Below are 12,296 nucleotides of genomic sequence, written 5' to 3'. Positions count from 1 at the left end.
TATTTCTCTCTGCAACATGGGGGGTTAAGGGGGTAGGAGAAGAATAAATGAAACAAGATGGGATTGGGAGGGAGACAAACCATAAGTGACTCTTAATCTCACAAAACAAACTGAGGTTTGCTGGGGGGAGGGGGGTTGGGAAAGGGGGATGGGGTTATGGACACTGGGAAGGGTATGTGCTATGGTGAGTGCTGTGAAGTGTGTAAACCTGGCGCTTCACAGACCTGTACCCCTGGGGATAAAAATACATTATATGTTTATAAAAAAATAAAAAATTAAAATTAAAAAAAAATTATTTCTCTCAGGGACGCCTGGGTGGCTCAGTCAGCTGGGCATCCAACTCTTGGCTTCCACTCAGGTTGTGATCTCATGGGTCATGAGATTGAGCCCCATGTCGGGCCCTGTGCTCAGCATGGAGTCTCTCTGGGACCCTCTCTCCCTCTTCCTCTGTCCCTCCCCCCACTCGAAGGCACAGGTGTGCTCTCTAAAATAAACAAAAATAAATCTTAAAAAAAATTATTTTTCTGAGTATAATACAAAAAACTATCATGGAGTACTAAAAGCTCCATCAGAGTAGGCTGGGTCGCAGTGCCTAACCAAAAGTGTGTTAAATGAACAAGGGAAAGCTCAAAAATGACTACCATACTCACTAAATCACCTCTGATCTTCCCAGGTTGTCTTTTCTATTTAAGTCCTTCACAGTTTTGAGAGTCCATAAAATCAATGTAAAAAGGCATAATTTTTAAATCCGCAAATGTCAGAAATTCTAAAGATGCTTTTATGCAACTGATTAGAAATCTGTTTTCATAAACTGCTTGAAACATGCTTCATTCCTACAGTCCTCTGTAAGATAATTGTCATATATACCTAAAATAGTTAACTGAATTTTAAAAATGACCCCCATATTAAAACAAGTACTGTATTCCATATGCTAACAGAAATTTTTTGGAGTGAAATTTAAATCCAACATTCTATTTTAGAAAGAACAGAACTGTTTACATAAAGGATTAATTGTCAAAGCAGACTCCTATGAATCATGTTCACCCACAAAAGACAACCTTCCACTTACCACTACGTGGTCTACAAGTGTTCAATGACTAGAATAGTGACCAGCCACGGTTCTGTAAATTCTGGATTTCATCAAGGTTTCAAGGTCTTCTTGAATCAGTTTTTATAAGTTGGATTTTTCTAGGTATTTGTCCATTTCATCCATATTTTTTTTTTCAAATTTCTTGGTATGATATTGTTCATAATAGTATTTTGATGTATTTGTAATACTCAAGAATCTATAGTAATGCACCCTTCCTTGTTCATTCTTCAAATTGTTTCATGATGTTTTCTTTTCTTTCTTTCTTAATCAGTTGCCACACCAGTGTGTAAATTTTATTAATACTGGCAAAGAATCAACTATTAGCTCTGTGGATTCTTCCTTATACATTTGTTTCCAGTTCATTATTTCCTACTTTGATCTTTATTATTTCCTTCCTTCTACTTTCTTTGGGTTTATTTCCTGTTTTTCTTTTTTTCTAGCTCCTGAGATAAACATTTCATTAATTTAAAAGTTTTTGTTCTTTTAATACATACATTTAGCTTGATCAATTTCCTTCAAAGTAATCCTTTAGCTGTATCCCTTGCATTTTTCTCTTAGTTTTAGGTTTACAACAAAATTGAGAAGGAGGTACAGAAATTCCCATATACCCTTTGCCTCCTCCCATGTATACTCCACTATCGATGTCACTCATCAGAATGGTATATTCTACATATCTACATTTTTTATTGAGGTATAGCTAACATACAATGTTATACTAATTTCAGGTATACAATATAGTGATTCAACAATGCTAAACATTATGCAGTGTCCACCACAGTAAGCACAATTACCATCTGTCATCAGCCAGAGTTATTACAATATTATTGACTATGTTCTCTATGCTGCACTTTTCACCCCGTTGTTATTTATTGCATAACTGGAAGTTTGAACTTCTCCATCCCCTTCATGTATTTCACCCATTCCCCTTTCATTCTCTCCCTCTCCCTCCACACTGGCAACCACCAGTGTGTTCTCTGTATTTATAAGACTAGCTGTTTTTGTGTTTGTTCATTTGCTTTGTTTTTCAGAGTCCACATATAAGTGAAATCTCATGGTATTTGTCTTTCTCTAACTTATTTCACTTAGCAAAATACTCCCTAGGTCCATCCATGTTGTTAAGAATGGCAACAGTTTATTCTTTTTTATGGCTGAGTAATACTCCACTGTGTGTGCATGTGTGCACGCGCGCGCGCGCATGTGTGTGTGTGTGTGTATACACGTTTACATCTTCTTTAACCCAGAACGGTATATTTCTTACCAAAGATGAACTACATGGATACACCCTAATTACTCAAAGTCTATAGTTTAATATCAGATATACTCTTGGTGCCATACATTCTACTGGTTTAGATAAATGTATAAGGACATCTATCTACCATTATAAAATTATACAGAGAATTTTCACTGTCCTAAAAGTCCTCTGTGCTCTTCCCATTTATCTTTTCCCCCTTAATGTATACTTTTTAATTACTTCCTAAACACCACAGAAAGAATTTTATACACAAAGTTATCTGATTACTGTTAAATCATTCAAAGAACAAAAAGTTTGCTCTTTAACAGCTTTAAGGTAGGTGTAATAAAACTGCAAGTCCTTGGACCTTTTAAAATAATTTAAATCTTCTTAAAGTACTTATCTATTTTTTAAGTTTTTATTTTAAGTAAGCTACACACACAACATGAGTCTTGAACTCATAACTCAGAGATCAACAGTCACATGCTCTACCAAGTGAGCCAGCCAGGTGCCCCTTAAAGTATTGATCCTAAAAGTTAAAACTGGAAAGCAAAGAATTCCTTCATCTTTGAATCCCTGGGAAGCAAACAATTCTGCAGTATCAAGCATTAGTTAAATTTCTGGTTAAAGTGATTATCAAGTTAAAAAAAAAGGGATTATCAAGTTAATATCTAAATTAGTGATAGTTTGGTTTATTAGCAGTTATATATACAATCATATGTCCATAACTTAAACTATAAAAAAATAAATCTTAGAGATGTACATGGTAAGACTTAATTTATAAGAAAAATGTTTTATTCAAAGACTTTGCTTTTTCATTAGAAATAGGCCTTTTCCTTTACCTGGTGCGCAGCTCTGGAAGATTTAGAAAACTGTTTTTCCAAGATGTTCTTCAAATCTACTGGTAAACTACCCTGTGAGCTAGAACTAATAAAGAAAAGTGTTGAGTTATTTTAAAATAAAACAGTCTTGCTTATATAAAGAATATATTTACTGAAGGCCATTTTTTAAAAACTGTAGTATAGTTGACATAAAATGTTACATTAGTTTTAGGCACACAACACAGTAACTAAACAATGCTATACATCACACAAAGTTCACCACAGGAAGTGCAGTCACCACCTGTCACCACACAACATTATTACAATATTGTTGACTATATTCCCTATGCTGCACTTTTAATCTCCATGTGAAGGTCATTTTAAACACTGAATAAATGGAGAGTCACTAGTGCCTACACTGAAATATTACCAAGAAGCTGATTCTCCCCCAAACCACTCTCTAAATACAATGAAATCTCAATAAAAATCCCTATAAAATTAGAGATGAGGGGGGCCAAATGAATTTATTATAAAGATGGTATGGACGAACTTAAAAAAAAAAAAAAAAGAAATTGGGGGGATTTATGCTGATCATCAAAAGTTATTATAAATGTAGTCATAACATAGCCTTGAAACAAGAAATGTGCCCAGTAAACATTGCAAAGATGCACCACCTCATATGAAAATCTAGTAAGATACAACTGTTTCAGAAAGTCTGACTTCCAATGCTGGTGAGGGTAAGGAAGGTTCAGGTACGCTAGGTGGTGTTTTCTGACATCAAATAGTTGCTATTCTCTACATCAATTCTCCAATACCCAGTGTCCAACAACTCAATTCCATTTTGACACCAACTCTGGAGCTAACATAGGCCGTACAGGTTAAAGCCCCAGTCCCACAAGGCTGACCCCACTTCAGGCATTATGCCCTTACCCCTACTGTCGGCCACAATGAGGTGCTCAGGCTACCCACACTACTGCCTGGTGGACGACAAACTCAGAGGCTCCTGTGACCCTCCCTCAGGTTCAACAACTTCTTAGAATGACTCACCGAACTCAGGAAAGTGCTCTACTTATTATTACTAGCTTATTATAAAGGATATAATTCACAGCAGCCCAATGGAAGAGAAGCACAGGAAGGCATGAAGGAGGGGAATGCTGCAAAGCTTTCATGCTGCCCCTGAGTGCCCCACCTTCCCAGCATCTCCATGTACTCAGCAACCAAGAAGCTCCCCTGACCCCATAGTTCAGAGGTTTCTTCTATCAAGGTTTCATCACATAAGCATGAATAATCATTACTAGTCATTGGTGACCAAACTCAACTTCCAGGCTCCTTCCCCTTCTTGGAGATCAGGGGGTGGGGCTGAGAGTTCCAACCCTCCAATCACACACTTAGTCTTTCTGGTGACCAACCACGCCAATCCTGAAGGTAGGGGACCAGCCTTGAGTCACCTCATTAGTATAAGTAAAGTAGAAAGAACCTCATTATGAAGAACAAAAGATATTCTTTCCACTCTGAGAGTTCCAAGGGTTTTAAGTGCTCTGTGACAAGAACTGAGGACAGAGACCAAATATATACACACATTTTTTATTACAACACACTCCCCCACAGCTCAGTAAGAGTGTGAAATGTGCTCACTTTCTGGGAGGACAATGTGACAGTATCTAGCAAAGTTAAAACCACACATCCTCTTTGACAGAGCAATTCCACTCTAGAAATTTCTTCTTCAAATATACACCTATACTATGAATTATCCTGTAGCCATGAAAATTAAGGATGTTGATCTCCATGAAGTAGACATAATCAAATAAGAAGACCTCAATTTGAAAACAAAAACAAAACATTGGAAAATAAATTTTTCTTTAGCAGAACAGTTTAAAACTATAACTATGCATTCAAAGAGTAGCACTGTATGTTTTTGGTTTATTTTGAGGTTTAACAGGGGAAGGGAAGACTCGGGATTTTTCTACAGAATAAAGGAACATAGTATCTAAGCCCTTGCTTTAAATTAAAACTTTTGTAGCAACATCAAAAACCAGTCATTTTCTGAAGATGGAGTTTTACTAGTTTCTCTTAGTGCTTTGATATTAAAATCCTTCTCCCTGAAGCACCTAATCAGGAGAAAGAAAAGAAAGCTGACAGCTGGTCTAACTGTGGCAGAAATGGTTTTGCAGGGTCTCCAGCATCACTTTCCTTGACCTCATGAACTTTTATATTCACTGTAAGATTTACAGTTTCACTTTGCAATCAATATATAGCTGGTAGGCAACAGAGGGGTTAATTATAAAGATGGGTGGCAAGAGGTCCGTCCTACTGTTAATTTTGGTGGTCGGGGGTGTTTGTTAGAACTAACTTTCTAAGTTGTCGCTTCATTAGTGAGCATGTTCCTTTAATGAAAACTACCCAGAAGGGCCCCTAAATATACACATACCCATGCCTGCTTCCCTGTGGCCACGAACTCATTAACACAGAATCCCTAAAGGAAGCCACCAGAGAAGCAATTGTGGGAAAGGTGAAATTTTAAGGTGAGCAAGGAGAAGATGTGACTCTCACTTTATACTTTTCTGAATATTTTTTCTTTGTATGGGAATATATTTTGGGATTTTTAAGAATTAACACTGCTATATCTCATATTCCATGCTTTCGAGACATTTACTAACACCCAGGATTAATAATCCTTTAGCCAAAAACAACACTCTCCTAAAGATATGCCTTTGATATTTGAAAGGGGGGAAAAAAACCACACAGATAAAAAACATACCTGAACTTCTCCAATTCATTGTTTCGAGATTTTTGTTTTCCTTTATATTTTGGAGGCTGACCTGTGAATACAAAGTATTTGTTCCTGAAATCTGTTCATAAAAATCAACAAGCCTGAAAGTAAATTAATTAAAAATATGTACATTGGAATAAGCAGCAAAGGAAGCAATATTCTATGTGAGTGTAATTAGTACAAACAGGTGAAAAACCAGACACAATGATGTTTGTCTACGTATGCTATAAAAGTATTGTGAACATTAATCACATATTACTTAGGCCTAAAGTAGATATAGAAAGATACAGGCCACAGTTCCTGTCCTGAGGTTTTTATAATCAGATGGGAAGAAAAGGCAGTCACCAGGAATTACGCAACAATCACCTTTAGGAAGACGAGAAGACAACACGTTGTTACTGACGTATGAATTCCATATTAACTGCTCTTACAACTCACAGAGGTGGACATCACTTAAGGTCCAACGGCCAGGAAAAACCTTAGTGGGGATACAGCATTTGTATTTAGCTTTAAGGAACAAGTAGGATTTGGGGCACCTGCGTGGCTCAGTCAGTTAAGCATCTGATTTTGGCTCAGGTCATAATTCTGGGGTTCTGGGATGGAGCCCCACAGTGGGCTCTGTGCTCAGCGAGGGGTTTGCTTGTCCCTTTCCCTCTGCCCCTTCTTCCACTCATACTTGCTCTCAAATAAATAAAAGTTTGAGAGAGAAAGAGAGAGAAACAAACAAGTAGGATTTAGATGGGATGGACCAAACCCAAGAATGACATTCACTTTAAGAAACATTAAGTACTAAGCCTGTGTGATCTGGTAAGCTGGGTAAGAAAAGAAAGTTAGAAAGGGGCAGTGAAGGCCAACTGGAGCGAGTGCTCATGGGTCCTTTGCTTCTGATACTCCAGCTCTGTGAGCCCAGCCTTTGTCCCACTGGCAAGAGCAAGGACCACTGCCTACTTTGGAGTGGGGAGGGCCATGCACAAAGGTATGTAGAAGAAAGCACAGCAATAGGGACAGGGTTTTTTTGATGGAAGCTTTGGGAAGAGATAGCAGAGGCGAGTCAGAACCTATGGATTAAGAAGGGGATCAGAGCCAAGCGGGTTTGGATGGCCTCAGAACACAAAAGAGGCTTCCAGAAAGGCAGGAGAGTTCTAATTTGATTCCTTCTGATTTCAGGCAAAACTACACAGCCCTAACCCTGGGACCTCAATTTCTTTGACTAAATCCAGATGCTGAAGTGTAGGTGGTATTTAAAACATTAAATTAAATGTGCTATCTGATAATAACCGTCCAAGAAATATCAATAAATTAAAAAGATTTTTCCAAAAGAAAAGTTTTATCCTCAAGGATTTTTCATGTGCTATTAGACTTACATCAGATAAGACAATCACCTGAGTCTCCCTCTTTGTAATTTTCTAATGTGCTAACCAAACGGGAAGGGCCAGTGGTAAACAGCTGGGTATGTGGCACTGAAGCCTGAGAAGAGACAGAACTGAGGGAAGGAAAAGACAGAAATGGCTGCCAGAAGCAGAAACACTGAAAACAAACCAGCCAACAAGAAAAAGGAAAAGAGAGCACCAACAAGATCACTATCAGGTCAGCAATCTCATCCCCATAACCTCTGAAAGCTTCAGACAAAAAATTTGCATCTAGGGGCACCTGGGTGGCTCAGTGGGTTAAAGCCTCTGCCTTCAGCTCAGGTCATGATCCCAGGGTCCTGAGATCAAGCCCCGCATCGGGCTCTCCGCTCAGCGGGGAGCCTGCTTCCCTTCCTCTCTCTCTCTCTGCTTGCCTCTCTGCCTACTTGTGATCTCTGTCTGTCAAATAAATAAATAAAATCTTAAAAAAAAAAAATTTGCATCTAACAGCAACGTTGAGTCAACAAAATCTGTATTTTTCTTAAACTCTGTTATAAAAGGCAGGGAAGCATATAATCTGCTTTAGAATGATTTACAACAAAATCTGGTCATATAAAGGGAGACTGAGAGGTGTGCCTGGGTGGCTCAGTGGGTTAAGCCTCTGCCTTCGGCTCAGGTCATGATCGGGGTCGTGGGATCCAGACCCGCAATTGGGCTCTCTGCTCAGCGGGGAGTCTGTTTCCCCCTCTCTCTGCCTGCCTCTCCGCCTACTTGTGATCTCTCTCCTCCTGTCAAATAAATAAATAAAATCTTAAAAAAAAAAGGGAGACTGAGAAATAAATGGAAGATGAAGGTTCACTTCTCTGGACCCTTTATTTCCCAATGATGCCAAGTAAAAGAAGTCCTGCTGTGTGTGTCTGCGTATTTATTAGATGCAGAAATAAACATACACACTGAGCATGTACCAGTTAAACTAGTATTGGCCTAAAGCATCCATTCTGAAAACCACCCTGAAAAGGGTGAAAGTTAGTTTAAGAGGATGAAAAAATAATCTGAATTTTTAATATATAAAACAGAGATGTACATACAGGACATACATGAACAGTACCTGTAGGAGGAGGAGGCAAACCGGGAAAAACTCTGTCTCAATAGCCTCCTGAGTCAGGGGCTTTAATAAAACTGAAGGTGAAAAACACTGGCCTCATGGAAATTAGGTAGCAGACAAAGAGTTTTTGTCCTTCCTTTCTATTCCATTTACTTGAATTTCTAAAATTAAATTTATTAAACAATATGAAAAGACTAAGTGTTGATTTCAAATAAGTATTCAGTGTTTTCTTAACACAGAAGCATTATGAAGTAAAAGGAAAGTAACAGCAAATGTATGCAAGACTCATGCAAATGCTGGGGCTGCAGTTTTAGGAATGCTGTATTAATTCAGCAAACAATCCTACCTGATGATGGCAGAATCTTACCTGATGGTGGTAGAAATTCAGGATGACAGTCACAATCATCTACCTTCAAAGCTTCATCTACCACCTACCCATGAAAACAAAATTTGTGAGATTTTCAAAAAAATAAAGCCATAAAGAATTCAATAACTAAATAATAAAAAAGAATAGAACAGAATTTACCCAAGAGCCTAAAATAACCAGCTGGTAATTAGGCCTAAATGAATAAAAAAACAAAATGATAACTAATGATAAGAGATTCTAATATGACAAATTCTCTAATGATAATTTGACTTCCAACACTTGGCATAATGCCTGACAGGTCTATTGTTCAATAAGTATACTGAATAAATATTATCGCATCTTTCCTTATGCTCCTCTAACTGAATACAGCCTCTCAGACTTTTATTAACAATAAAAGGACTACACAGTGAGCTGGAAAAGTTCCCTTAATGCCTACTAGCCACATACTCCAAAACACCACTTCCTTTTTCCCTCGCAAATCCTAGAAAGAAGTATTAACATAGACTTGGTGATAATGCCAAGTTTTTAGCACACTGCCGTTCAGAGGAAAACTCAGATTCAGGTCATTTGGGATACCAATCACAGAGCCAGGCTAAAAGGCTTAGAGGGGTCCTCAGAAACCATGAGGCCTGGGTGCTGGTAAGCTCAGCAGGGAGTCAAGGCTGGGGACCACTGCTGGGAAAAGCAACAAAGGCTGCAGAAATGCCTTGGGCAGAGATGGGAAGGGTGTGCCTCCCAGGCCCAACATAACACAAATCGGATGGGCAAGTGTGGTGCCAGGTAGCTAAGAGATTGCAAAAGGGAAAAGGGAGAAGAAAAATTGAAAGCACTATAAGGAATGGGATGACAAGGCCACTAGACCCCACTGTCACTCATTCCCAAGTGGCTGTTTGACTGAGAGACATGTAAAGCAGGAAAAGCATACTAAGAGAATTACCCAAGTAGTAAAATGAAATTTAGAAAAAAAATATTTTGAAAACACACAAATGTGATCTCAAAAGAAACTGTCATACTGAAATATTCATAGTTGAAGGAGATAGTTAGAATATTAAAAAGAAAAGACTCACTCTCTTCATATTAGAGGCAAAAAGGAATTCATACCATCAAAATACTTAATTTCGTTCTCACCAGACTACTACTGTGAAAACATGAGACTACCTATACTTGAAACCATTTTAATTTTAGCTTTTAACTGAACCTACCTTTAGATTCTGATTACCACCGTTTGCCATTTCGTGGTTAGATTTTCTGGAATCTTTTTCGGTTTCCACAAAGTTAAGTGAAGTACTAAATGCAGGTGCTGATAAACTGGGTATGTAGGCCCTGAGAGGAAATACGAGAAATAATAATTTTATTTCTACTGATTAGCATGCATTTTTAAAAAGTTATCCTTCAAATAAATAGGTTCCAGCAAATACCACTTTTCTTCCTTGAAAGCAGGGTCATACTGTTTTTAAAAAGGATCACCTCTGAGATTGGGCTTTATACACAAATATTGCTTTAAATTTCATAGTAAAAACTCAAAATAGATTAAGAACAGTTCAATATGTATTCTGATTTCTAATATTAAAATAAGTAATTCTCCCAGTCTTAAATTTAACAGCTTCAATATCTTGGGCATCTAAAGCATGTGGGGAAAATATCTATTTTTAGTGCCAAGTAATAAATGTAGAACCCTGGCTGTTATTTGTTTCCTTGTGAGTATATTCGAATCTGTCTGTTGTCTATTTCTAACAGAAAGTGTCCTAGTCCTTAACAAGATACTGGGAGGCTGGTGGCAGATGTTTCCAGGACAGAGGCTAAGGGTTAAAGGTACAGACTGTGTCCCTGCTCTCTGCCAGGACCCTCAATGTAAAAACCGCTCCCACCCAAGCACAGTGACATCCACTTAACACTTCACCCACCTTTTCCCAAGGCTTAGGCTACTGAGCTCCCACAAATATGCATAGAAATGTTTCAGTAAAACAGTTGGCAAAACAAATCTGACAATTCACAGGTCACCTGATCTGAGACACAAACCCCTCTTTCTTCCCTCACCAACTTTACTGTGGTTGTTATTAGCCACAAAGCATCAGATAGAGTGATTCTTAAATCTACAGGGCAAAACCATCCCAAGTAACAGCTACTGATCTGATTGGAATTAACTCACCTGCTTTCATAAAAGGCTTTAATTGGATTTCTAGTTGGTGTTCGACCTATAAAAATCAATCACACACATGCATAGTAATCAGTGGACTGGCAACACATACTTTGAAGAGATTTTCAAATACCCCTTAAGCTGACAGTAAGAACATCAAATTTACAGAACTGAAAAATAAACCTTAATAATTTTATATTTTCAGATGTTCTGAGTTTTAGGATGGCGTCAGCAAAATGTTACACAGCGTTATTTGACATACCATTACACGTGATCATCGACTAGATGCAGGAGTATATAAATCTGAATCAGAGATGGTACCTGTCTTCAAGGAGCTCACAATCTTATAATCATGTTACATTGGATAATAACAGCTCAGCTCAGCTCCCTAAGACACTAAATACCCAAAAAGATAAAAGAGGAAAGACCTATACACTAAAAGTATAGAGTAAGGGAATTTCAGGCATTGGAGAAAGCAAAATACTTAGGAGAGAAAACAAGAGAATGAAAATCTAGAATTCCTAGCCCACACACCTGATTTGTGATATATGTGTACATACCCACATACAGATGTATATATGCAAAAATGTTCCGCATGCTATAGAATGAGCCACACACTTGGTGCAAAAACATCAAACAATTCTACTGCAGGGTCTTTTCTTTAAGAAATAACCATAACGGAGGAAAAACTTTTAAATAATTTTGTTTCAAAAGTCTTCACTTTACCTAAAATCTCAAGGTGGCATATTTTACTACAGAAGAATAAATAATAATTTGTTATTTCAAATAAAAAATTCAAATCATTTATAATTACCTAGTGGAATATAACACTAACATACTTCAACACAGACAGAAATGGAAAACTTCAGTGACTTGACCAAGATAACGTAACAAAATAAGCACAAATCACCTGAGAGTTGATTTACGGTCCTCCATTAATCCAAGAAACCCACCTTCAAAAGTCTTAAAGGGAATTCGACTGTAACCAAAGAATCTTAGGTGAAATACCTTGCAGGTCTTCTATTTGTTTTTGTAACTTTACATGCTGCTGAATTAGATCCTTGATTCCCTCAGGGTCATTTTTACAGAGTTTTTGAGCTTTTATGTTTGCTTGCAGGGCCCAGTCATATTCCCCCAGCATAGAAAGAGCAGCACAATAACGATAATGACCCTGTTCCAAAAGATAAATTTAATTTTTTCTCAAAAATATGCTTAAGTTAAAGAAAATAGATAAGGAAAAATATTTTGCTTGCAAACTAATTACTTAAAATGTTAGATAGGATCCTATCAATGAAAAATTTTTAAAAATGTTAGTACCTATGAGGAAATAAAATTACCTAAATGAGCTGAAGTGAACTTATGAATAGTATTTATAATAATTTTAACTAGAGATCAGTATTTTTGCTTAAGAGATTTCTGTACCCCA

General features: G+C 37.5%; 1 protein-coding gene across 6 annotated transcripts in view; it reads right to left on the bottom strand.

Moving 5' to 3' along the window:
• Positions 1–12,296, bottom strand: part of LOC111155775 (tetratricopeptide repeat domain 3) — a 123,632-nt gene that overhangs the window by 66,803 nt on the left and 44,533 nt on the right. For all 6 annotated transcript variants that reach the window (XM_022516164.1, XM_022516165.1, XM_022516166.1 and 3 more), the window contains 6 exons: positions 11,879–12,041; positions 10,883–10,928; positions 9,936–10,056; positions 8,734–8,797; positions 5,901–5,961; positions 3,164–3,248 (listed from right to left, as the gene is read on the bottom strand). In XM_022516164.1, coding sequence (XP_022371872.1) covers positions 3,164–3,248; positions 5,901–5,961; positions 8,734–8,797; positions 9,936–10,056; positions 10,883–10,928; positions 11,879–12,041 — 540 coding nt within the window. The remainder of the gene's footprint in view (positions 1–3,163; positions 3,249–5,900; positions 5,962–8,733; positions 8,798–9,935; positions 10,057–10,882; positions 10,929–11,878; positions 12,042–12,296) is intronic.

The sequence above is a fragment of the Enhydra lutris genome, unplaced genomic scaffold (assembly GCF_002288905.1).
Source record: "Enhydra lutris kenyoni isolate GAN:26980312 unplaced genomic scaffold, ASM228890v2 scaffoldscaffold43, whole genome shotgun sequence".
Classification (NCBI taxonomy): Eukaryota; Metazoa; Chordata; class Mammalia; order Carnivora; family Mustelidae; genus Enhydra; species Enhydra lutris.
This window is presented reverse-complemented; position numbering and strand designations above follow the sequence as displayed.